The sequence below is a fragment of the Thalassophryne amazonica genome, chromosome 16, assembly GCF_902500255.1.
Source record: "Thalassophryne amazonica chromosome 16, fThaAma1.1, whole genome shotgun sequence".
Lineage (NCBI taxonomy): Eukaryota > Metazoa > Chordata > Actinopteri > Batrachoidiformes > Batrachoididae > Thalassophryne > Thalassophryne amazonica.
In genome coordinates, this window is record NC_047118.1 from 80,438,479 (window position 1) to 80,462,352 (window position 23,874).

At 40.5% G+C, this 23,874-nt stretch overlaps 1 protein-coding gene across 2 annotated transcripts in view; it reads left to right on the forward strand.

The window, feature by feature from the left end:
• The first annotated feature begins 945 nt into the window (after positions 1-945).
• The window catches only part of tmem104 (transmembrane protein 104), a 126,120-nt gene continuing 103,191 nt past the window's right edge, over positions 946-23,874 (forward strand). The window contains exons 1-3 of one of the 2 annotated variants that reach the window (XM_034190527.1): positions 946-1,185; positions 1,822-1,930; positions 12,347-12,468. In XM_034190527.1, coding sequence (XP_034046418.1) covers positions 1,886-1,930; positions 12,347-12,468 — 167 coding nt within the window. In that variant the 5' untranslated portion in view covers positions 946-1,185; positions 1,822-1,885. The remainder of the gene's footprint in view (positions 1,186-1,821; positions 1,931-12,346; positions 12,469-23,874) is intronic. The other variant, XM_034190526.1, reaches the window with a different exon arrangement.

A 23,874-nucleotide genomic window follows, 5' to 3' on the forward strand; every position in this document is an offset into this window, starting at 1 on the left:
TACGAAGGCATTCAGGGTGGCTCCGATTTTTCACGAGTGCCATTCGAATCCTCCTTCATGCACCATTCAGCCTCAATCGTGCTATGTGTGAAGGGGCCATTAGAGGTCACTCTCAAATGTTAGAAGTATCCAGATGCCATTAGAATATTACAAAATAGTTCTTCAGTAAAACAGCAGTGTGCCCATGGAAGAATGTCAAATGTTTTAAGAAAGTGTCTTTTTTTTGGTTATTGATTTTATGGTTTTATGTCTGACTTTATGATTTTGTCCTAGTGTGTGTGTGTGTGTGTGTGTGTGTGTGTGTGTGTGTGTGTGTGTGTGTTAGCAATATTAAGTACAATATTTGCTTTTACGTATTGTGTACAAATTTTCACTTTAATGGTTTTAGGACCTGTGGCCCTTAGTCACATGCATATGTGCTTTTTATGTACTTTGTGTAATTATTTCAAACTAATAAATAAATTAAATTGTGAATTATTATTATTATTATTGTTATTTGTTTGTTTATACTATACTACACTGTTCCTTTTGACTAGTCTGTTTGGTCTCAGGTTGCTTTTCATTGAGGGATATGTGTACTTTGTTATTTCTTCTTGAAATAAAAAAAATAAGTCCCTTCGGTTGCTCCCTTGTTTTTCACTTGGGATCGCCACAGCAGATGGTGGATCTGCATGTTGATTTGGCGCAAGTTTTATACCGGATGCCCTTCCTGACGCAACACCACATTATATGTAGAAATGTGGCAGGGGTGGGGTTTGAACCTTCCGCACTGAAACCAAACTAACCACTTTGCCACCACCTTCTTCTTGAAATAAAGATGAATAAAAAAGTCAGGTGATGTAGTAAGCAACATAAACCGATGCTTCTTTCAAAATAAAAGACCACCATAAAAAACCAATACGAAACCAACAATCTCAACTCATGCAAGTCAAAAACACTTTTACTTTGAAAATGTCAGCCAGAGGAAAAGCTGATCATGCCGATGCATGGCAGGTCTGCCGAGCGCTTTAAGAAACCCCCAGATAAGTTTTTCTTTTTTGAGTCGCAGTTGACTCTTTTGCGCTTGGATGACAACACGGATACGATACGTTAAGAGATTCAGGTCTGCATTTTATCATTGAGCTCTAGTGGGTTTGAGTGACAGCTCGGAGTGTCAGCTAGCCTGGAAGCTAAACTAGCAAGACGATGAGCAGTGTTTACCTGTCTTTTAAACCGGGCGTAGTTTGCAACGACATCACCGATCTGCTGTGTTACCTTAACAAAACATTTACGATATTTGTAATTTCAAGTCATAACTCTGAAACTGTGTCTACTATGCGAAGCTCTGCTAACAGTTTTAGCCGGGGAAGTGAATAAACGTGCTAGCTGGACTCCAGCTGTTGATGTTGTAATTGCATAAATCCCAAATTTTACAGGAAACCCGCTTTTAAATTCTCACTTAATTATAGATTAACATTCTTAAAAGCTTTCAAAATAGAAAAGCTACAAAAACCTTTAATTTTGGGAAACGTTTGATTTGTTATCTGAAACATTTTTTCTCTATTTAAAAAAAAAAAATTCTTAATGGGAATCTATGCACTAAATGTTAAATTGTTGTTTGATGTGGTGCCTGTTGTGTTTTTTGTATTTTATTTACTTTTGTAGTTGTGAAGTTTGTGTTTCTTTTTGTTAAGTGTAATGAGTTACACAGGTGCTTTTTATGGTTGATTTGTCTGATTTGAAAAAGGATGCCAAACTTGAGGATATATGAGCGTGTGTGTCCAGTCAAATGATTTTCCATGAAACCTTCAAAACTGATTAACATTCTCATCTGTCCTAAAGATTTTGGGTTCCCTGCTGCTACCTGCTCATTTTGGCTTTCTGGTGAAGAACAGAATTTTCAGTCATGGCAGGAGGAATTACAGAGACTGGAGAACCCTACTCTGCATTTGTGAGTATCATTTTGGATGTCATGTCCAGTAAAGCCCCTTTCACACTGGGCTTGCATACAGTTGTGATTGGAATGGATTATGCTAGAAAATTGCGCAGATTTGGAATAGATTTGGTGTAGTCCCTGTGGCTGGTGTATGATGGGGTTTGGTTGTGTTCCTAGTCTTGCTTATAGTTGCATATGGTTGTTTACTGCCTTCTATGTAGCCCTCGCCACTATTTTTCTGCTTGGAAATGCGCTCCATTCTCAAAATGGTACATGAAAAGAAAACATCACTCATGTTCCAGACATACAGGGTGACACACTGCTGCCTCGTCATGGCTCATAGCAACAGATCACAAAGTTCAGAGTCCACTGTGCACCCCCTCCACCCCCCAAAAAAAGCAGAAAATATTGCCATTTAAACTCAAAATTCTACTTAAACATCCTGTTTCTTGTTTCAGCATTCTACAGAGAGCGAGTGAGCGAACGGTCTCTCTCTCTGCTCTTTTATTCTGTTTTCTGGATTTCAAAACAAATGCAATTTTTGAATTAAAAGAATCTAAACCATGTTTTCTGATTATCGGATGACTGAAGTGCATGTAAACAGCTCACTCAGCCGTTTTCTGAACACATGCAGCTAAGTAATTATTTTATTACGCACACGTGCTCCAGTTCAGTCAACCTGTTGTAAGCAGGTGCTGCGGGCTGTTTGGATCATTTCACCGCACACTCACGTGTCAGTTTGATCGCCTGTTGTAAGCAAGCACAGGTGCTGTGGGCTATGTGGATCATGCAGCCTCACACATGCTACCCCTCTTCCCCTCCAGCTGATTCACTCTGGATGCATGCACTCAGTTTTTGGATGTGTATAGTTGCACAGTGTTGTGTAGACTTGATTTTAAAAACTGCGTACTTTCTGCGTCCAGTGCTCTACGCAGAAAAAAAATTTAACATGGTAAATTTTTTGCGTCTGCCTCACGTACCCTCAGCATACTGCCGTGTAGGGGAGCAGAAACTCAGTGTAGAGCTGCATAAACTCAGTGTAGAGCTGCATAACTGCAATACACAACTCTACGTTGGCCCCTGTGTGAAAGGGGCTTAACTAAGTCTCTTCGGCTGCTCCCTCATTTTTTCACTTGGGGTCGTCACAGCAGATCCAAGGTGGAACTACATGTTAATTTGGCACAAGTTTTACACCGGATACCCTTTCTGACTCAACACATTAGCTGGATAAATGTGACAGGGGTGGGGCTTGAACCAGAAACTTTCCATACTGAAACCAAGTAAACGAACCGCTTGTCCACCACCCCTGCTGTGTCCTGTCCTCATTTTAAAATACTCCACATTTCTGAACACTACAGCTCTCTCAGTACAGCAGGTTGTCTGTGAGCTAAAGGGTCAGTGGATCCGAATGTCAGATTTGTTGAAGTGTTGTTGAGTCAGAAGCTGAACCCCTAAACTGCTTAACCATTGACTATAAACAAGTGTACATCAAAAAGTACAATACTTACCCTATCCTACACCACAGGGCCTAACTTCAGGCCTGTGCAACGTATGAGCAACCTTAGGGTAGTCCTGACAAAGAAATTCGAGGATGAAAAATGTCCGCTTTGTGGCAGATTTCCGCTTTTTTGCGAGTTGCATGGGTCATTTTGTAGATCAGTATTGTTCAGTAGGAAGCATTAAGTGCTGAGCTTTTCGCTGTTGTTTTATTTTGCTTTATCTTGATTTTTCCTTGCTAAAACCCTAAAGAGCATATGCTTGTGAGTAATATTTCAGTTTTTTTATGTTAAAATGACCTTTTATGGTCTTCTAAAACAGTTGATGGATGTATTTTATAACTTAAGAATGGGAGCGATACTAACGCGTTAACATGTCTATGGCATTGTCAGTGTTAAAGTTAGCATTAAGCTGTTCACATCTCAGCACATTTGTGTGCATTTGTTTTCTGACTCGGTGTTTGTTGTCATAAGAGTCAAATGTATTACAAATTGTAATATTTTTTAATTTATTTATGTATTAAAAATAATAGCAACAATAATAGTAATGATAAACTATAATGCTACAATACAGTTTTAAATAGAGACAAAAAGAATCTGATTTAAAAAAACAAAACAACAAAAGATAAAATCAACTAACAATTAATATAAATATAGAAATAAATAACGGTTTCCTGTGAACACCTAGTGACTCTTACACCCCCACTTCATCCCTGTATCCTGTGAAAACTAGGGATGGGACCGGTATAGGAACCCGATACTGATTATAATTTACGTATCATAAAATACTGATCCAACCTGCGGCATTTTCCAATACCGCAGAAAAGCCATTGTGAATCCTCTCAACTGCTGTTTGCTCTCTGCTTGTTTACTGCTGAGTGGGAGGAGGGGAGGTTTACTGTAGCCGAGGTGTTTGAGAGAGCTCTTTTCCGCACTGTTCTAGCTGTGGTTAGTGACAAATTTCTATTCGGCTCTCAGGTCAAATTGTCTGTTTGACGAGCACGGTTTTTCTGAAAAAAGAACTGAATTGTTGCTGAAAACACATGCTAAATAGTTAGCCGCTTCACTGTCCCGAGGCTGTAAAATGCCAGCTCAGTGTGCAGCCAAGGAGGAGAAGCCGAACAGAGATTTTGTCCCTAAAAAGCCTTCAGTTAATTCAAAATGCTGCAGCTAGAGTACTGACGGGGACTAGAAGGAGAGAGCATATCTCACCCATATTGGCCTCTCTTCACTGGCTTCCTGTTAATTCTAGAATAGAATTTAAAATTCTTCTTCTTACTTATAAGGTTTTGAATAATCAGGTCCCATCTTATCTTAGGGACCTTGTAGTACCATATCACCCCAATAGAGCGCTTTGCTCTCAGACTGCAGGCTTACTTGTAGTTCCTAGGGTTTGTAAGAGTAGAATGGGAGGCAGAGCCTTCAGCTTTCAGGCTCCTCTCCTGTGGAACCAGCTCCCAATTCAGATCAGGGAGACAGACACCCTCTCTACTTTTAAGATTAGGCTTAAAACTTTCCTTTTTGCTAAAGCTTATAGTTAAGGCTGGATCAGGTGACCCTGAACCATCCCTTAGTTATGCTGCTATAGACGTAGACTGCTGGGGGGTTCCCATGATGCACTGTTTCTTTCTCTTTTTGCTCTGTATGCACCACTCTGCATTTAATCATTAGTGATCGATCTCTGCTCCCCTCCACAGCATGTCTTTTTCCTGGTTCTCTCCCTCAGCCCCAACCAGTCCCAGCAGAAGACTGCCCCTCCCTGAGCCTGGTTCTGCTGGAGGTTTCTTCCTGTTAAAAGGGAGTTTTTCCTTCCCACTGTAGCCAAGTGCTTGCTCACAGGGGGTCGTTTTGACCGTTGGGGTTTTACATAATTATTGTATGGCCTTGCCTTACAATATAAAGCGCCTTGGGGCAACTGTTTGTTGTGATTTGGCGCTATATAAAAAAAAATTGATTGATTGATTGATTGAAAGGGAAAAAGTCTTGATTAAAATCCTGCACATGAGCATCAATGATGACATAGTTATTTTACAGTTGAAAGGGTTCGTGTTTCCAAAAAGTTCAAAGTTTGCACAGCGCGAAAACCACTGTTTTTGAGAGGAAGAAAAAGAGAGACAGAGGGAGAGAGTGAGCGAAAGAGAGGAAGTGGAGGGAGAGAGACAGACAGGCAGGAAGACGGTGCTGTCTTTTCTGTTTAAGTCTATAAAAATAAGGCTCTAAAAGTCTATAAAAAATAGAAGTACTTAATTCTTTCACCAAGACATCAAATCTAGGCTTTGATCTTAGATACATCTGACAAGTTGTAGCTCAACTTTCAGGTCTCCTTTTTAACAAAATCCTCATAAAATCAACAGTAATGATTATAATAATATTAAAGCAAATAGAGGTCTGATATCAGATCGGAAAAGTACCGGTATTGGCAGATATCCAAATTTAGGTATCGGATCAGAAGTGGAAAAATTGTGGATCGGTGCATCCGTAGTGAAAACAAATTTTGTTTTAAACTGTTGAATGTTTGGACACTGCTTTAACTCCTCACCCACATCATTCCACAGTCTCACCCCACAAAATGAAATGCAGAATCTTGTTTGTACGGATTTTAATTTTAAAGTTGTTTTTCCCTCTTAATTGATATTCCTCCTCTCCATCCCTGAACAATTTCTGTATGTTTTTGGTTAAATGTTATTTTTTGCTTTGTATAAGATTTGTACTGTTTGGAATTTTACTGTCTGTTAATTTTAATCATTTTAACTTTAAGAAGAGTGAGTGAGTATGGTCTTCATAGCCGACATTGTGAATGACGCGTATTACCCTTTTCGAAGAGTAGTTAGTGATTTTATTGAACTCGTAGTTATTGCCCCAAATCTCTACACTGTAATTGAAATCTGGTAAGACAATGGAACATTGTAGGATACAGAATGATTTATGATCCAGAACATGTTTTGCTTTTTTTTTTTTTTTTCTTTTTTTTTTTTTTTTTTTTTTTTTTTTTTAAACACTGAAATGCTTCTTGAAATTGTTTGTATACATTTGCTGTGTGGTTTCCAACTGATTTTCTCATCTATTTATTTTCATTAACCCTTTCAGTATACACCCCATCTATCTATCTGTATTTGTACTTGCTCATTCGTTCTGCAGTTCCAAATCACATTAGTCTTGTTTTATTTAAGTTTGATGACAGTTTGTATCAGTCAAACCATATTTTCGATTTGTTAATTTCTTCAGTGATTTCCTCTAGAACTATCTGCCAAGCTAGAAAACTGCTGCATCCTAGTAAAGGCAGAATACTGCTGGAGTGATTTTGAATAAGGAAAGCTGGGTTTTTTTTTTTTTTCTCACCACAATGGATGCTGCACTCACTGTAATTTGTTGTCTGGAATAGCCCCAGATTGCATTTCAGAGCTTCTAGAATTCAAAAATATTCATGCGGGGGTAATTTTGGGTTTCAGCTTTTTTGTTTTCACCACTTTTATCCCTGGAGTCTTCAACTTTATCAAAGTGCTTCTTCATTTTTTGGTTCCGTTAGGGGCAAAAATAAATTGGGTGAAATTTAATGAGATTTGAAAAAATATTAACCACTGTTGCCCGGCCCCTGTGTTTTGTAACGTGTAAGTGACATTTTGAGTTCTGGATTTTGTTACATCTGCCTCAGGTCACATTTTTGAGGCATTCACCGTCAACATGGAGTTTCTCATCAAGGACCCTTCAGAGTGGGAGGATGACCCATCATTCCAGTCGTCACAGCAGGTCCTGTATAACATTGCTGCTGTCAGTGATTTTGCTCATCGAGGAGTTGCACTTATCCAGGATTACAGTCAAATCTTAATGAAGGAAGAACAGCAGCGCCAACACCTGCTGCAAGTTGTTGAGTGGCATTGACGTTAGTTCCCAGGGGCACAGAAAATCGGAACCAAACACCCCTCCCCATGAATGTTTCTTTTCACCACATAGGTGGACAGTGACATGTAATACTTTTTTTTTTAATCTCTCCTCTATGGTCAGTTAAAGGAGAAAGGATTGTTGTTTCAGTTTGTATTTAATTCGTAAACGGGTACATTACTATTGCTAGTTTGCACTAATATGCTCAACCATTGCAATTTCCACCGCGTGTGCGGCAATGGTTAGAATAGTTGTATTGTTTTACAGTAGTTGTAAGATTTTCTCAAGATAAACAGTTTTGTCAGGAAGCACCTTTTAATAAAAAAAAAAAGTCACATCTGTATTTTTGGCATAGGGTAGCAGACCACCCTAGAGCAACCTGTAACACTGGTCAAAAAAACAATGTGATCTGGTCATTTTTACTCACGGAAATATTGTGAAAGACATCGCCTCAAAACTCAAGGATGTGTTACACAATATACAACACTGGTTAAATGACACTTGCCTGCAGTTGAATACAAAAAAAACAAAACAAAATAGTATGTATGATGTTTAGTAAACGTCCCACTGACATTAGAAGCTCCAACGTGTTTTTTGACAGGGAGGAGTTGGTGCTGGTATCCCAATTTAAATATCTTGTAATTATCTTGGATTCAAACTTGTCCTCCAAAAAAACATATAAAGAAAGTCAAAAACACAGTAAATTTTAATTTACTAAATTTTAAACATATACGTCCCTCTCTAACAATTAATGCAGCCAAAACGTATCTCTTTTGCATGGTTTTCCTCACACATTGACTACTGTTTCACTAACTGGGCATTTGCAGGCACCTTGGTATTAAAATCCATAGAGCAGCTGTATAATAGAGCAGTTATGATAGACAGTCTAACTCTTTCTAACTGTAAGGTTCTGGAAAAGCATACGTTTCTAGACTTTGAAAATCTGAAGGTATTCAAATATGCCTGCTTCATATATAAATGTTTACATGGACCAGCACCAACTCCTGTTAAAGAATTCATACACATAAAAAGACTCAGAGGGTACAAGATCTGACACAAGAGGTGACTGTCAGATTACTCATAGAAGGACCACCTTTGGTCAGAACGTGTTATCCATAAAAGGTGGGCAAGCTTGGAACAACCTCCCAGTCACAATCAGGGAGAGCACCACTTTCAAAGGACAACTGAAAACTTGGTTACTGGCAAATCAGACATGCAATCATCTGTAGCCTAAAAAAACAATTCAACTGTTTGTTTTTTCAGTTATACATGCACAATGCCCTTGTGTATTTTATTTTATTAAACGGTTTAGTAGTCTTTACACAGTAAACTTGTGTATGACACCCTGTGCAATATTTACACTTGTGCATGTGCAAATGAGTGTATTGGGCAACGTGCAATACAATAGTACTGTAATGTGCAATTACAACCAGGCACTGAAGCACTTTGCATGTAGCACTTGTCACTTTAATACTTTTGCACCTCAACACCCATCATAGAACTCTTTTGGTTCCTCCACCCACATATATATATATATATATATATATATATATATATATATATATATATATAAAATTTATTCTGTTTTAATTGTTTTTCTGTCATGATTAATTTATTTTGGTATGTTGTGTGGTCTTGGTCTGTTTCTGTTACTGGGACTACGGATGGAAATTAGCATCCTGCTATAATCTGGTATATTTACATGTAACAATGTTCATTAATATGCATTGTCCCATTTCAAATAAACATACACTCAACAAAAATATAAACGCAACACTTTTTGTTTTGCTCCCATTTTGTATGAGATCTAAAACTTTTTCCACATACACAATATCACCATTTCCATCAAATATTGTTCACAAACCAGTCTAAATCTGTGATAGTGAGCACTTCTCCTTTGCTGAGATAATCCATCCCACCTCACAGGTGGGCCATATCAAGATGCTGATTAGACACCATGATTAGTGCACAGGTGTGCCTTAGACTGTCCACAATAAAGGAGAGCAAAACCAAAAGTGTTGCGTTTATATTTTGTTGAGTGCATATAAAACAAAAAAGTTTCTTGCATGGACTTTTAGAACTGATTTAGATCTAGTCTAGTGGTCTTTGTCCAGTGGCCAAAGTTAGAACTGAAACATGACCATTGTGTACCTCGTTTCACCTTGATACACAAAGGCTTTCTCAAGATTTTGTGCGCACAAGATTTCACAGTATGATAGTACATGCAGCATAATGTGACTGATGAGCGTAAAGTGGGAGCAAAGTTCACATGACGTGAGATACAACTGGACAGCAAGCAACGGCAAGCCTTAGCTTAGCTCTTGAGCAGTTGTTGCTGGTTGGCGATGGATGCAGCCAGCCAAACACCGTGTGGACTGAGAAAGAAAATGAAGGTCTTTGCACACAGGAGTGAGTTGACCCGCCCGTAGCCTATAGCAGCAGTAGAGAGCGAATCATGAATTGTATGAAAATTGTGTGCCGAGGCGTCACACTTGCCGGATATGTGATTGAAAACGCATCAACGTTCACTAAAGAAATCTAGCCTTACACATTTGCTTTTGTCGTGTTTTTGTTGTTAACCCACTGTACTGAATTCATAACAAAATGTTATGTCTAAACATGTGTGAAGCGAACCATGACTCCTGTGTACCATGACACTCCTAGTGGGTAAGAGATTCCTTCAGTGATGAATTTCTATCAGTATATCGATATATGTCCCCATACCCATCCGACAGACAAACATGTTTGGACACCCAGCTATGTCAACATTGAATTGATGTTGCTTGTGTTCAGGGTTTATTGTGTAATTCACTCATCTCTGAGTACAAAGTCCACCTGCCTGCAGTTATCAAATGTTTTAAATGCTGCAGCACATAATGGAACATGTTGATTGGCCTTTTTTTGTTTAAAATGTCAGTAGATTTAAAAAGAAAATGCATATTTCAGTTTTTCAGTACTCAGAACTACCTTTATCGGATTTCTGAAAAAAAAAAAAGCCCTGATGCAGACTGCCCTTGTAAAAGAAATGATTCATTCATTCAGTGTAGATTCACACATTAACCTGATGATGAGGTGTGGGTCATTGTTTTTAGAAAAAAAACATCTCAACCTCTTGATACAAATACTGAAAATAGAAATAAATTGTTGAAAATATTTCTGAGCTGCCATTGGGGGAAAAATGTGTCCAGTAAAGACTCATTTGAAAGAGGAAACTATAATGCTTACAGATTAGGTTTTTTCTTCTTCTTTTGCAACACCAAGTCTAAAACCTTGTGGTCTTGAAGGCATTTTGACTAGTCATGTCTCCGAATTTGCTTATGTCAGCGTGAAAGAGCCACAAAGTGTTCGTTCCTGCTGGTTATGCGTTTTATTCTGGGAAGCTGAAGCTTTGTGATTATCTGCTCCCGGATGAGTGTAAGTGCTTTTCAGGTGTTGAGTCCTATAACTCAGTGGATCAGCCACATTGGCTCCACCTGTGCTCAGCTCAGTAAGCTCAGGTTGGTGTACACATTCAGTCCTCGACACCTGATATTTTGGTTTGATTGTTTCTCTGTTGGGCCAAGAAGCACTTGAGTAATATTTTAGCTACACGAAGATGACAGGAACTGATAAAATCCAAATTATCCCTGTCCTTCCTGACCCTTAAGGGCCACAGAAAAGGGCATTTTGGGCATATGACCAGTGGTGGCTCATCCATACAGGCAATCTTGTGACACGCCATTCGGGGGGATATGGAAGGGGAGAAAACACAGGAGCAGATTTTTTTTTTTTTTTTTTTTTTTTTTGGTCACATGCTCCCACACCATTTTTCATTTGGCCCTGCCTCTGAATCATTGTCCAGTCAGATTGAATTTGTTTTGTGAAGTACTGCCCCTTTTGGATGACTTCAGCGGCACTTAAGGATTGCACTGACCACTCCAGTGGACTTAATGCAACCTTTCTTTCCAAAATCCAGGCTCTCCGTGTAATCTCTATGGGTTCCAGTCACTTTGCGCACTTAATGTCCTTATGTCATACGTAACCCGTGGGATAGAATCCGCTTAACGTTGAGTGGCCAAGCGGTTGCACGATACTCCAACTTGTCTCAACATATACTGCTCAGACCCTCTCTAGGATAATTTGGCAACAGGTAGCTACAAAGTGGGATTTCGGTTGATGGAGTGTGTCCCAGCTGTTACTGGGTGAGCGAGAGGCGTTGTACACCCTGGACACGCGGCCAGGATATCGCAGGGTCGCATGGAGACAAACACATTCTCACATGTGTGCGCACACACCTGCTGTCAAATTAGTCACAAGTTCACTCAAGTTGCATGTCTTTAGAAGTGGGAGCACCTGAATGGAACACAGGGAGAACATGCAAAGTCCACACAGAAAGGACCAGGTGGGAAGCGATCTCTGGTCCTGAACTGAGGCGATAGCACTAACCACTAATCCACAGAGCCGCCGGCTTGTTCTTCAGTTTCTTTTTATGGCTAAACATCCAATGTAATAGACAGACTTCACATTTTGTTTGGATGTTTGTGCTCTTTTGATAAATGCTTTACCATAAGTGAGTAGTCCATGGTCCAAATAAAAACATGGAACTTTGTCTGGTTCTCAGTGGACCATGGCTTAGATAAGATCAGTGCAGAGAAGGAAGGAAGAAATATGTCTGAATGAGAATGGAATTTAAATACACTTCTACAAAAGAAAATACATCATAGTTTTTTTTGTTTTTGTTTTTTTTTTGACAACAGGGCTGGTACTCAGATGTACCAGTAAGTGCTAAAACATTTGCAGCCTTGTGGCTCAGCACAAATGCTAAATTAGGGGGTTGTTTGCGCAACTATACACAAGGGAAATTCAGAGGCAATGTGAATGGCTGTTAGTGACACAAACATGGCCATATAGACAGCTGACAAAATGCTAAATGGATTCCATTTACGTAGCCGTTTTCCATCTGATACATGTGTACTGATCACTGATGTCAGTGATCTCCACAAAACGGAGTTGTTGTCATCTCCCTCCACCCCCACTCAGTTGTCTTAACCTTCCTTTGTTCTGACTTCTTCTGCAGGTGGGGCTGGTGTACATGTTCAATCTTATTGTGGGAACGGGAGCTCTGACCATGCCCAAGGCCTTTGCTACAGCTGGCTGGGTTGTCAGCTTAGCACTTATCTCCTTTTTAGGCTTCATGAGGTGAGTTTTTGTTCATCCCAGCCTGATCAACATGAATGTTGATGCCTGCTGATGGTTTATACTGTATTTCCTTTTTTAGATGTCATTCTTCCTTTTAAACCAGCAAACCTTCTCTGTTTCATATTATGCATCTACAGTATGTAATGTTCAGTTTCGCAATGTTGTTCAGCAGTCAGCCAGTGCCAGTGTTTCGGCACAGGAGGTACAAAATGTTTGTACTAATGTATTTCAATTTTTGAGCTGTAAGCATATTGCTTTTGCCATTTGCTGTATGAAATTCAGTAAGGTATATCTATTATACATTCCAAATCTAAGGTGGAACTCTACTAGTGTATACTAAAATACACCTAAATATCTTAAAAAAAAAAAAAAAAAGTGTAGAGCCACTTAGGTACCTGGTCTTGAGAACCAGGGATGGTAGGTTGAAAAGCCACTTAGCTGCCTGGTCTTGAGAACCAGGGATTTTTTATCCCATGGGAACTCTCCCTACCCACCCAAGTGGCCCAAGAAAATGGACATCATGTATATAAGTGATATTTACACTTTCAGGGCACAAAACATATACAAGAAATATAGTTACTACATAATATTATAGGAGTTAGCTCCTGAAACCTAAGTGTTCATACAGGAGAAGATTGTAGTATACACCTAACTAGTCTGTAGACTTGTTGTAAAACTAAATTATAGCTAGTAGGCTAAGCTATAAATCGGTTATGTTATTATAGAAACAGAAGCTATTATGTTTTAGGTTTCTGTTTAAAGTTCACCCTGCTAGCTAGGTTATGGATTGCTACTATAGGAAGACAAATTCCGTACTCTACATGCTTTCTAATGGAAACCCCAAACTTAGATACTATCTATTGATATCTGTTAAAGAACCCTTTAAACTGAAGAACCATTTAAAAATCTGCATCACGTAAAATAAAAGTGCAAATCCCGAAAGTAGGCTAACTACAGTCAGATGAGCTACCGTTATTTTAGCTGTTAACTAGCCTAGCGCACCTTGCTAGCCAACAAAGCTAAACAAAGCCGATAACTGGCATATAAAGCACAATAGCGTCACTTCACTCTACAATAACGGTTGCAACAACAAATACATATAACAACAAATGCAACAAAAGTGTATATTAATGTTAGCTTCCTAAACAGAACTGACTATGTTGTTATCTATGGCAAACTGTGCTGTAGCTGGCTCAGTAAGCTAATGTTAGCAGCTAGGTTTAGCTAATTGTACCCCACTCTTGCCTTGTTGTCACTAGAATCAGAATCAGAAGTAGTTTATTGCCATTGCCAGTGAACAGGATTCACAGACTAGGAATTTGCTTTGGTACAATGGTGCAACATTAAGAAGAGATAAAATGCTAAGATAAAATATAACATATGTGTCAAAATAAGATAAAATATAAGATTAAAAAAAAAGAAATACAACCCCTGGAAAAAATTATGGAATCACCGGCCTCAGAGGATGTTCATTCAGTTGTTTAATTTTGTAGAAAAAAGCAGATCACAGACATGACACAAAACTAAAGTCATTTCAAATGGCAACTTTCTGGCTTTAAGAAACACTATAAGAAATCAAGAAAAAAGATTCTGGCAGTCAGTAACGATTACTTTTTTAGACCAAGCAGAGGAAAAAATATGGAATCACCCTGTAAATTTTCATCCCCCAAATTAACACCTGCATCAAATCAGATCTGATCATTGACATTGACCCTATGCCATGACATTGACCCTATGTGTCTTTTTGCAAGGAATGTTTTTGCAGTTTTTGCTCTGTGGCAAGATGCATTATCTTGAAAAATGATTTCATCATCCCCAAACATCCTTTCAATTGTCCAAAATATCAACATAAACTTGTGCATTTATTAATGATGTAATGACAGCCATCTCCCCAGTGCCTTTACCTGACATGCAGCCCCATATCATCAATTACTGTGGAAATTTACATGTTCTCTTCAGGCAGTCATCTTTATAAATCTCATTGGAAAGGCACCAAACAAAAGTTCCAGCATCATCACCTTGCCCAATGCAGATTCGAGATTCATCACTGAATATGACTTTCATTCAGTCATCCACAGTCCACAGTTGCTTTTCCTTAGCCCATTGTAACCTTGTTTTTTTTCTGTTTAGGTGTTAATGATGCCTTTCGTTTAGCTTTTCTGTATGTAAATCCCATTTCCTTTAGGCGGTTTCTTACAGTTCGGTCACAGATGTTGACTCCAGTTTCCTCCCATTCGTTCCTCATTTGTTTTGTTGTACATTTTTTGATTTTTGAGACATATTGCTTTAAGCTTTCTGTCTTGATGCTTTGGTCTACCAGTATGTTTGCCTTTACCAACCTTCCCATGTTGTTTGTATTTAGTTCAGAGTTTAGACACAGCTGACTGTGAACAACCAACATCTTTTGCAACATTGCATGATGATTTACTCTCTTTTAAGAGTTTGATAATCCTCTCCTTTGTTTCAATTGACATCTCTCGTGTTGGAGCCATGATTCATGTCAGTCCACTTGGTGCAACAGCTCTCCAAGGTGTGTTCACTCCTTTTTAGATGCAGACTAACAAGCAGATCTGATATGATGCAGGTGTTAGTTTTGGGGATGAAAATTTACAGGGTGATTCCTTAATTTTTTCCTCAGAATTGAGTGATTCCATATTTTTTTCCCTCTGCTTGGTCTAAAAAAGTAACCGTTACTGACTGCCACAATCTTTTTTTCTTGATTTCTTATAGTGTTTCTTAAAGCCAGAAAGTTGCCATTTGAAATGACTTTAGTTTTGTGTCATGTCTGTGATTTGCTTTTTTTCTACAAAATTAAACAACTGAATGAACATCCTCCGAGGCCGGTGATTCCATAATTTTTGCCAGGGGTTGTATGAAAGGCTGTGTGCAACAGAGAAACAGAAAAAACAATGCAGTGGGAGGAGTGCAATTAGAAACCAAAGTACACTGTCTAAAGTGACCTGTGATAAAATGATAAAGTGACAGAGTTAAGCTTAAGGTGACTGAGTTATGAGGAGTTTGAGTCTAACAGCAGAGGGGAAGAAACTGTTCTTATGGCGGGAGGTTCTGGTCCGGATGGACCATAGCCTCCTGCCCGAGGGGAGTGGTTTGAATAGACCGTGTGCAGGGTGAGAAGGGTCAGCTGTGATCCGACCTGCTCGACCCAGAGTCCTGGAGACGTGCAGGTCTTGGAGAGATGGAAGGCTACAGCCGATCACCTTCTCAGCAGAGGCCACAATGCGTTGCAGTCTGTGTCTGTCCCTGGCTGTGGCCCTGGTGTACCACACCGTGATGGAGGAGCAGAGGATGGACTCGATGATGGCCGTGTAGAACTGCACCATCAGCTGGACAGGCAGCTTGGCCTTCTTCAGCTGCCGCAGGAAGTACATCCTCTGCTGGGCCTTCTTGATGAGGGAGCTGATGGTTGACTCATACTTGAGGTCCTGTGTGATGGTGGTGCCGAGGAAGCGGTGACAGACCACAGTGGTGATGGGGCTGTTGGTGAGGGCGAGGGAGGGCGGGGGCTGTGGCTTTCCTGAAGTCCACGATCATCTCCACTGTTTTCTGGGCGTTGAGCTCCAAGTTGTTGCTGCTACACCAGGTCACCAGCCAGTCCACCTCCCTCCTGTAGGCAGACTCATCCCCATCCGAAATGAGTCCGATGAGGGTGGTGTCGTCCGCAAACTTGATGAGCTTTACAGAGTCGTGGCTGGAGGTGCAGCAGTTAGTGTAGAGGGAGAAGAGCAGAGGGGAAAGGACACAGCCCTGTGGAGATCCTGTGCTGAGAACCCGAGTGTTCCAGACATTTTTTCCCAGCCTCACACGCTGACTCCGGTCCGTCAGGAAGTCTGTGATCCACCTGCAGGTGGAGTTGGGCACGTGGAGCAGAGAAAGCTTGTCCTGGAGCAAAGCTGGAAGGATGGTGTTGAATGCAGAGCTGAAGTCCACAAACAGGATCCTAGCGTAGGTTCCTGGGGAGTCCAGGTGCTGCAGGATGGAGTGCAGGGCCAGGTTTATGGCGTCGTCTACAGACCTGTTGGCTCTGTAGGCAAACTGGAGGGGGTCGGTGATGGACTTCAGGTGGGATAAAACCAGGCATTCGAAGGTCTTCATGACTACAGACGTGAGAGCCACAGGCCTGTAGTCATTAAGTCCAGTGATGCGTGGTTTCTTGGGGACTGGAACTATGATTGAGGACTTGAAACAGACTGGAACATGGCATGACTCCAGGGAGGTGTTGAAGATCCCCGTGAAGACTGGGGCCAGCTCATCAGCGCAGTGTCTCAGGGTGGCAGGAGAGACACAGTCTGGGCCTGGGGCCTTACGTGCATTCAGCCTTTTGAAATGTCTCCTCACGTCCTCCTCTTGGACCGAGAGGGCAACAGGGGGAGTGGGGAGGGCAGCAGTGAGAGGGGGGAGGTCCAGAGTGTTTGAATATCCAGTTGTGTTGGGGGTGAGGAGGTGAGAGTCCTTGTTTTCAAACCGTGAATAGAAGACGTTCAGGTCGTTGGCCAGCTTGAGGTCATCAATAGAACAAGGTGCTTTGGGCTTGTAGTTGGTGATCTCTTTCAACCCCCTCCACACAGATGCCGAGTTATTGGCAGAGAACCTTTGCTGCAGACGTGAACTGTACATGGATTTAGCCTTTGCCACCTCCTTGCTAAATCTGTATTTTTCACCTCTATAGCTGTCGCTGTCTCCTTCTCTGAAAGCCACCTCTTTCTGCTGACGGAGCTGCTGGAGTTTAGGTGTGAACCAGGGCTTGTCGTTGTTGTATCTCACCCTGGTACGCTGTGGGATGATGCTGTCTTCACAGAAATGAATATATGACGTCACAGTGTCCGTGTAGTCATCTAGACTGTCTGTTGAAGCCTCAAACATATCCCAATCCGTGGTGGCCAAGCACGCGCGTAGCTCCTCTACAGCTTCGTTGCTCCACACTTTAGACGTCCTCACAACAGGTTTAGAGAGTTTAAGTCTCTGTCTGTACGTGGGGATCAAGTGGACCATCACGTGATCTGAGAGTCCCAAAGCTGCACGGGCCACCGCGCGGTAGGCGCCGCTCACTGTCGTATAACAATGATCTAACGTGCTCCCTTCTCTGGTCGGGCATTTTACAAACTGTTTGTATTTTAGTAATTCCTGACTGAGATTCCCTTTGTTAAAATCGCCGAGAATTATAACAAGAGAGTCCAGAAAGTCTCTCTCCACGCTCATAATCTGATCCGGTGGAATATACACAGAGCAAAGTATGAAGGAGTTAAACTCACGTGGAGAGTAGAACAGTCTGCAGTTTATGAGGAGATATTCCCGAGAGGGACAGCAGTGTTGGGAGATCAGTCACATCGGAGCACCAGGCGTTGTTGATATAGAAGCAGAGTCCTCCACCTCTAGCTTTTCCACCAGAGAGTGCGCGGAGGAGTTGGAATCCCTCTAGTTGGAGAGCGCAGTCCGGTGTCTGTGCATTTAACCACGTCTCCGTGAAGCACAGTACACAAGATGAGGAGCTCATCCATCTTGTTGTGGAGTGAGCGGACGTTGGAGAGAAATATCCCAGGTAGGGGCGTGTGCGTGCCCCTTCGTCTGAGGTGCACAAGAGCTCCAGCGTGTTTCACTAATATAATAATATTAAAGAAAAGAACAAATAAAGACATTTGCATATATTTACAACCATAAAGCATGCTGAAATGTATATGAAGGCAAGATATACGTGCCGCAGTGTAAGGATACTGAGGTTGAACAGCTCCCAGCTAAGGAGAGCTCGGGGCTTGTGGCAGCAGTGACACGTAAGCCTGCAGGTGTGCTGTTCTGTGGCGACACTGTGTGCATTTTCACTCATCACAATATGTGTAGTTTGTTTACAACTGTAAGTTGTGCTTGTTAGGAAAATTCTGTTGTTCCGTATGTGCTTCTGTCAAACTTTTGTATCTTAGAAGTGAAGAACCATAAAATGTCGGCAAAATTGTAATTTTTGTACATTGATACTGGGAGGTCAAAGAACTGCATGCCCCCAAAAAATCATGTATTTCTAACACATATATGTTAGAAATATATGTGTTAGAAATATGTGTATATGGCTGAACCATTAATATATATATATTAATGGTTCAGCCATTAATATATATATTAATGGCTGAACTTTAGGTTTCAAGTTTCACATCACTCACTAAATCAATCAATCAATTTTATTTATATAGCGCCAAATCACAACAAACAGTTGCCCCAAGGCGCTTTATATTGTAAGGCAAGGCCATACAATAATTACATAAAAACCCCAACAGTCAAAACGACCCCCTGTGAGCAAGCACTTGGCTACAGTGGGAAGGAAAAACTCCCTTTTAACAAGAAGAAACCTCCAGCAGAACCAGGCTCAGGGAGGGGCAGTCTTCTGCTGGGACTGGTTGGGGCTGAGGGAGAGAACCAGGAAAAAGACATGCTGTGGAGGGGAGCAGAGATCAATCACTAATGATTAAATACCCCTAAGAGCCTGGTCTGCTTGAGGTTTCTTCCTTATAGGGAGTTTTTCCTCACCACAGTTGCCTAGTGCTTGCTCTGGGGGTTGGTAAGGTTAGTCCTTCTGGCGTAAAGTGCCTTGATTCGACTTTCTTGTGATCTGGTACTATATAATTATAAGTGAATAGTATATTGATGTGTATGTCTGTGTGTCGACATGTAGTAGTGAATTTGTATTTATGTAAATATGACTGATTAGAATTGTTGGACTTGTACTAGCAGGGGTGGGCACTAATAAGCTTTGCTTCAGCCCACACCCTTTCAGACTCACTAGTTTTGTCTGTGTTTGTTTGTGGAATTGTTCATTTTTTTCTATTTGAATATTTTGTGTGCCGAATAAAAAACTTTGTCACTTGTCAGAGTATTTGTTCTGTTTTTCTTGTTGCTTAATGCTAACCAATTATAGTGTATTTGTTGTCTTTCTGCAGCCTGATTCTGTTTTTCTCTCTGTTTGAGGTGCGGCTCCATCCAGAGATGGGAGTGGCTGTCTTCTTCTGCAGGCCTCCCACCCTGTGCACCAGCATGGACTCCCAAAATTTCTTGTATATTCGTATTCTCAATTGTTGGTAGCATGGCTCAAGCAGATGGTCGTCCCTCTGAGTCTAGTCTGCTTGAGGTTTCTTCATCAAATCATCAGAGGGATTTTTTTTTCCTTACCACTATTGCCTGTGTGTTTGCTCTAGGGGTTGGTAAGGTTAGACTTATGTGAAGCACACCTTGAGGCAACTTTGTTGTGATTTGGTACTATATAAATGAAATGAAATAAAACTTTACAATACTGTGTCGAAAAACTATAGAGACGCTCAAATGACCAGCAGTTCCAGGGTTCTCATTATAACAGTGTAGCGGTTCATTACACTGTTATTACACTGCAGTTGCGCTGTTATGTTTTCAGGGTGTGTAACGGGAAAATGATTTCTCTACATTGATTGTGGCTCCTACAGACTGAATTAAGCTTCCTATTGGAGCCTGTCAAGTTTCCTGTTGGTTCCCACCGGCTCCTATCGGTTCTCCTGTTGGTTCCTATTGGCTCCTTTCGGTTCCTGTCAGTATTTAGCTGCACTGCACCCCGCCTGTCAAAATGCATAGAAAAACACTGCCATCTACTGGATGGAAATGAGAATAGTTATTCACATACAGTTGTATGCAAAAGTTTGGGCACCCCTGATAATTTTCATGATTTTCCTTTATAAATCATTGGTCGTCTGTATCAGAAATTTCAGTTAAATGTATCATATAGTGGACGAACACAGTGATATTTGAGAAGTGAAATGAAGTTTCTAGTATTTACAGAAAGGGTACAATACTTATTTAAACAAAATTGGGCAGGTGCAGAAATTTGGGCACCCTTGTCATTTTATTTATTTGAATACATGTAGCACTAATTATTTGGTCACAAAATTGGTTTGGTAAGCTCATTGACCCTTGACCTAATTACACAGGTGAATCCAATCATGAGAGAGTATTTCATGTGGCTGTTTGCAAATGTTTTCCCTCTTTGCGTCTCTTTGCGTGTGGTTAAGGTGTTGGGCTTGAGTCCAGAAGACCATGGGTTCAAATCCCCGCCTGACTGGAAAATCACTAAGGGCCCTTGGGCAAGGCCTTTAATCCCCTATTGCTCCCGGTGTGTAGTGAGCACCTTGTATGGCAGCACCCTGACATCAGGGTAAATGTGAGGCATAATTGTAAAGCGCTTTGAGCATCTGATGCAGATGGAAAAGCGCTATATAAATGGACTGCATTTATTTATTTCAACATGGGAGCCTCTAAACAACTCTCAAATGACCTGAAAACAGATTGTTCAACATCATGGTTTAGGGGAAGGATACAGAAAGCTATCTCAGAGATTTTAGCTGTCAGTTTTCACTGTGAGTAACATAGTGAGGAAATGGATGACCACAGGCGCAGTACTGAGGCCCAAAGTGGCAGGCCAAGAAAAATCTCAGAGAAGCTGAAGCGAAGGATGGTGAGAACAGTCATAGTTAACCCACAGACCTGCTCCAAAGACCTACAACATGATTTTGCTGCAGATAGTGTCTCTGTGCATCGTTCAACTACACAGAGCACTTTGCACAAACAGATACTGTGTGATGCTGTAATGCAGAGGAAGCCTCTTCTGCGTACGGTACATGCCACAAACAGTCGTTTGAGGTATGCTAAAGCACATTTGGACAAGCCAGCTTCATTTTGGAATGAGGTGCTGTGGACTGATGAAACAAAAATTAAGTTATTTGGACATAAGGGGCATGGCTGAAAAATAACAGCATTCCAAGAAATACACTTGCTACCGACAATAAAATTTGGAGGTAGTTTCATCATGCTGTGTGGCCAGTACTGGGAATCTTGTTAAAGTTGAGGGTATCTTGAATTCCATTGAGTATCAGTAGATTCTTAAGAACAATGTTCATGAATCAGTGACGAAGTTAAAGTTGCGCCGGGGCTGGATCTTTCAAAAAGACGACCCTAAACACTGCTCAAAATCTACTAAGGCATTCATGCAGAGGAACAAGTACAATGCTTTGGAATGTCCATCTCAGTCCCCAGACCTAAATATTATTGAAAATCTGTGGAGTGATTTTAAGCATGCTGTCCATGCTCAGAAACCAACAAACCTGAGATGTTTTGTAAAGAAGAATGGTCCAAAATACCTTCAACCAAAATCCACACTCTCATTGAAAGCTATAGGAAGCGTTTAGAGGCTGTTATTTCTTCAAAAGGAGGGTCTACTAAATATTGATGTATTTTTTTCTGTTGGGGTTCCCAAAATTATGCATCTGCCTAATTTTGTTTAAAGAATTATTGCACACTTTCTGTAAATCCTATAAACTTCATTTCACTTCTCAAATATCACTGTTTGTCTCCTATATGATATATTTAACTAAAATTGCTGATCCAGACAACCAATGATTTCTAAAAGAAAATCATGAAAATCATCAGGCGTGCCCAAACCTTTGCATACAACTGTATTTGTGGATTTGAACTGCAGTTTTGCGCTGAGAATGTCTCAAATTTGCTTGAGTGAGCAACACGATGAATGCGTGTAACTGATGATCTACAAATGCTGAATCACACATCACAAACAGGATTTTCAGTTTTGCAAATGCTTTAGTGTTTGTGGATCATAAAACATGTACAAATCGAGGAATATTTGTAAATTGCCCTCTCTGCATTTGTAGATTTGACAGTGTTGCTTTGTGTGAATCGCGAGCTGTTTGTGGATTTGTGCAGTTTTGCACTGAGAATGTCTCAATATTGCATAACTGAGGAAAGTGATGCATGCGTATGTTCGTTAATCCACAAATGCTGAATCACGCTTCACAAACAATTTTCAGTTTTGCAAATAAACATTTATTTGTAAAAACCCACACACAAGTTACAAATCAGAAATTTGTGTTTGTGGATCACATAGCACATGTACAAATCAAGGAAGGAATCACCCTCTGGGCATTTGCAAGTATTAATGAGACAAATATAACTCAAAGCTTCAGCGGAGTCGAAGCCTAAGCAGTCCCCGAACCCCCGGCTTCTTAAGGTGAGTTTTCCATCACTTTACGCTGAGAAAAAAATCCTGCTAAGAACCCTGAGTTCATAAAGGGAAATTGTATGTAACGTTGCTTTGAAGGTTGATGATTGTATAAAGAAGTGGAGCTCGTCGTGGGACAAATTAATCCAGAAAATGTTAAAAAAAAAAAAAAAAAAAAAGCAGGAACAGTGGCAGAGCAGGCAGAAGGAAAGTCTCTGCCTTGTTCTTCACATTGCGCTGCCTATTCCGGTATTAAATTGCATTACGACACACACCAACGCGACAGAGAACTTCGACAGGGTCACGTCAGTCATTGATTGGCCACTGTGTTACGGAGTTTTATAAGCATATGCAATAATATGTCCACAGATCATGTGCAATATTAATCTGTCTGCAAATCATGTGCAATATTATTGCTTATCTTTGCACATGCTGTTTGATGCACATTCTCCTCTACTTGCACCCATCTTGTGTGCTTTTTAAGAGCTGACTTAACGTGAATTTCTCCACTGTGAGATCAATAAAGTCTTATCCAAGCATAAATCAAGCTTTCTAGTTGTCCTGTGATCTTATGTGCACCTTACTTGTTTTCAAACTTTTCTTTGGACACACACACATACACGTACGTTGTCTGGGAAAACAGTGTTTCAGAACAAAGATGTTAAGTATTGTCGATAAATATTTCTGTTACTAGTTTTTGGAAAATGGGAAAGGCTTCAACATATATCCTGTGAGTTACAGACTAAGTCCACAAATGCACTGAATTTAAAAAAAAAAAAAAACTGGAGCTTTCTGCCTTCAGTTTAAATAAAAAAAAAAAAGGAAAAAAAAAAATCTCTGCCCACAATAAAAATAAAAGCACACTGTCAAGGACATGCCAAAGTAAGAGGGAGCAATGCTGCTTTCAGTGTCTGGCTGTAAGCGTTAGACTGTAAGCCAAACATTGCAATGGTTTCAATGAGATGTATACCTCTGGCTATGAGCATGGAAACCACTTTCTGATTTGTAACAACTGGGATATGCGTATCAGACCGACTGTCATGGTAATTGGTTGATATGGGAAAATTTTGTAAACAAAATTACACAATCATAGTGTGTGTAGCATCACAGCCAGATAATGAAATGTTTTAATTAATTTTTTTGTTTGTTGCTGTGCTGCATTTTAATTGAAAACTGTGCTTGATGACCATTTTGGATTTTGCAATGATCTGCACAAAGTGTGTGTGTGTGTGTATATACGAGGTCTGTCCAAAAAGTAACGGACCTTTTTATTTTTTTCAAAATCTGTATGGATTTGAATCATGTGCGCTTGCATCAGCCAAGCTTGAACCTTCGTGTGCATGGGTGAGTTTTTTCACGCCTGTCGGTTG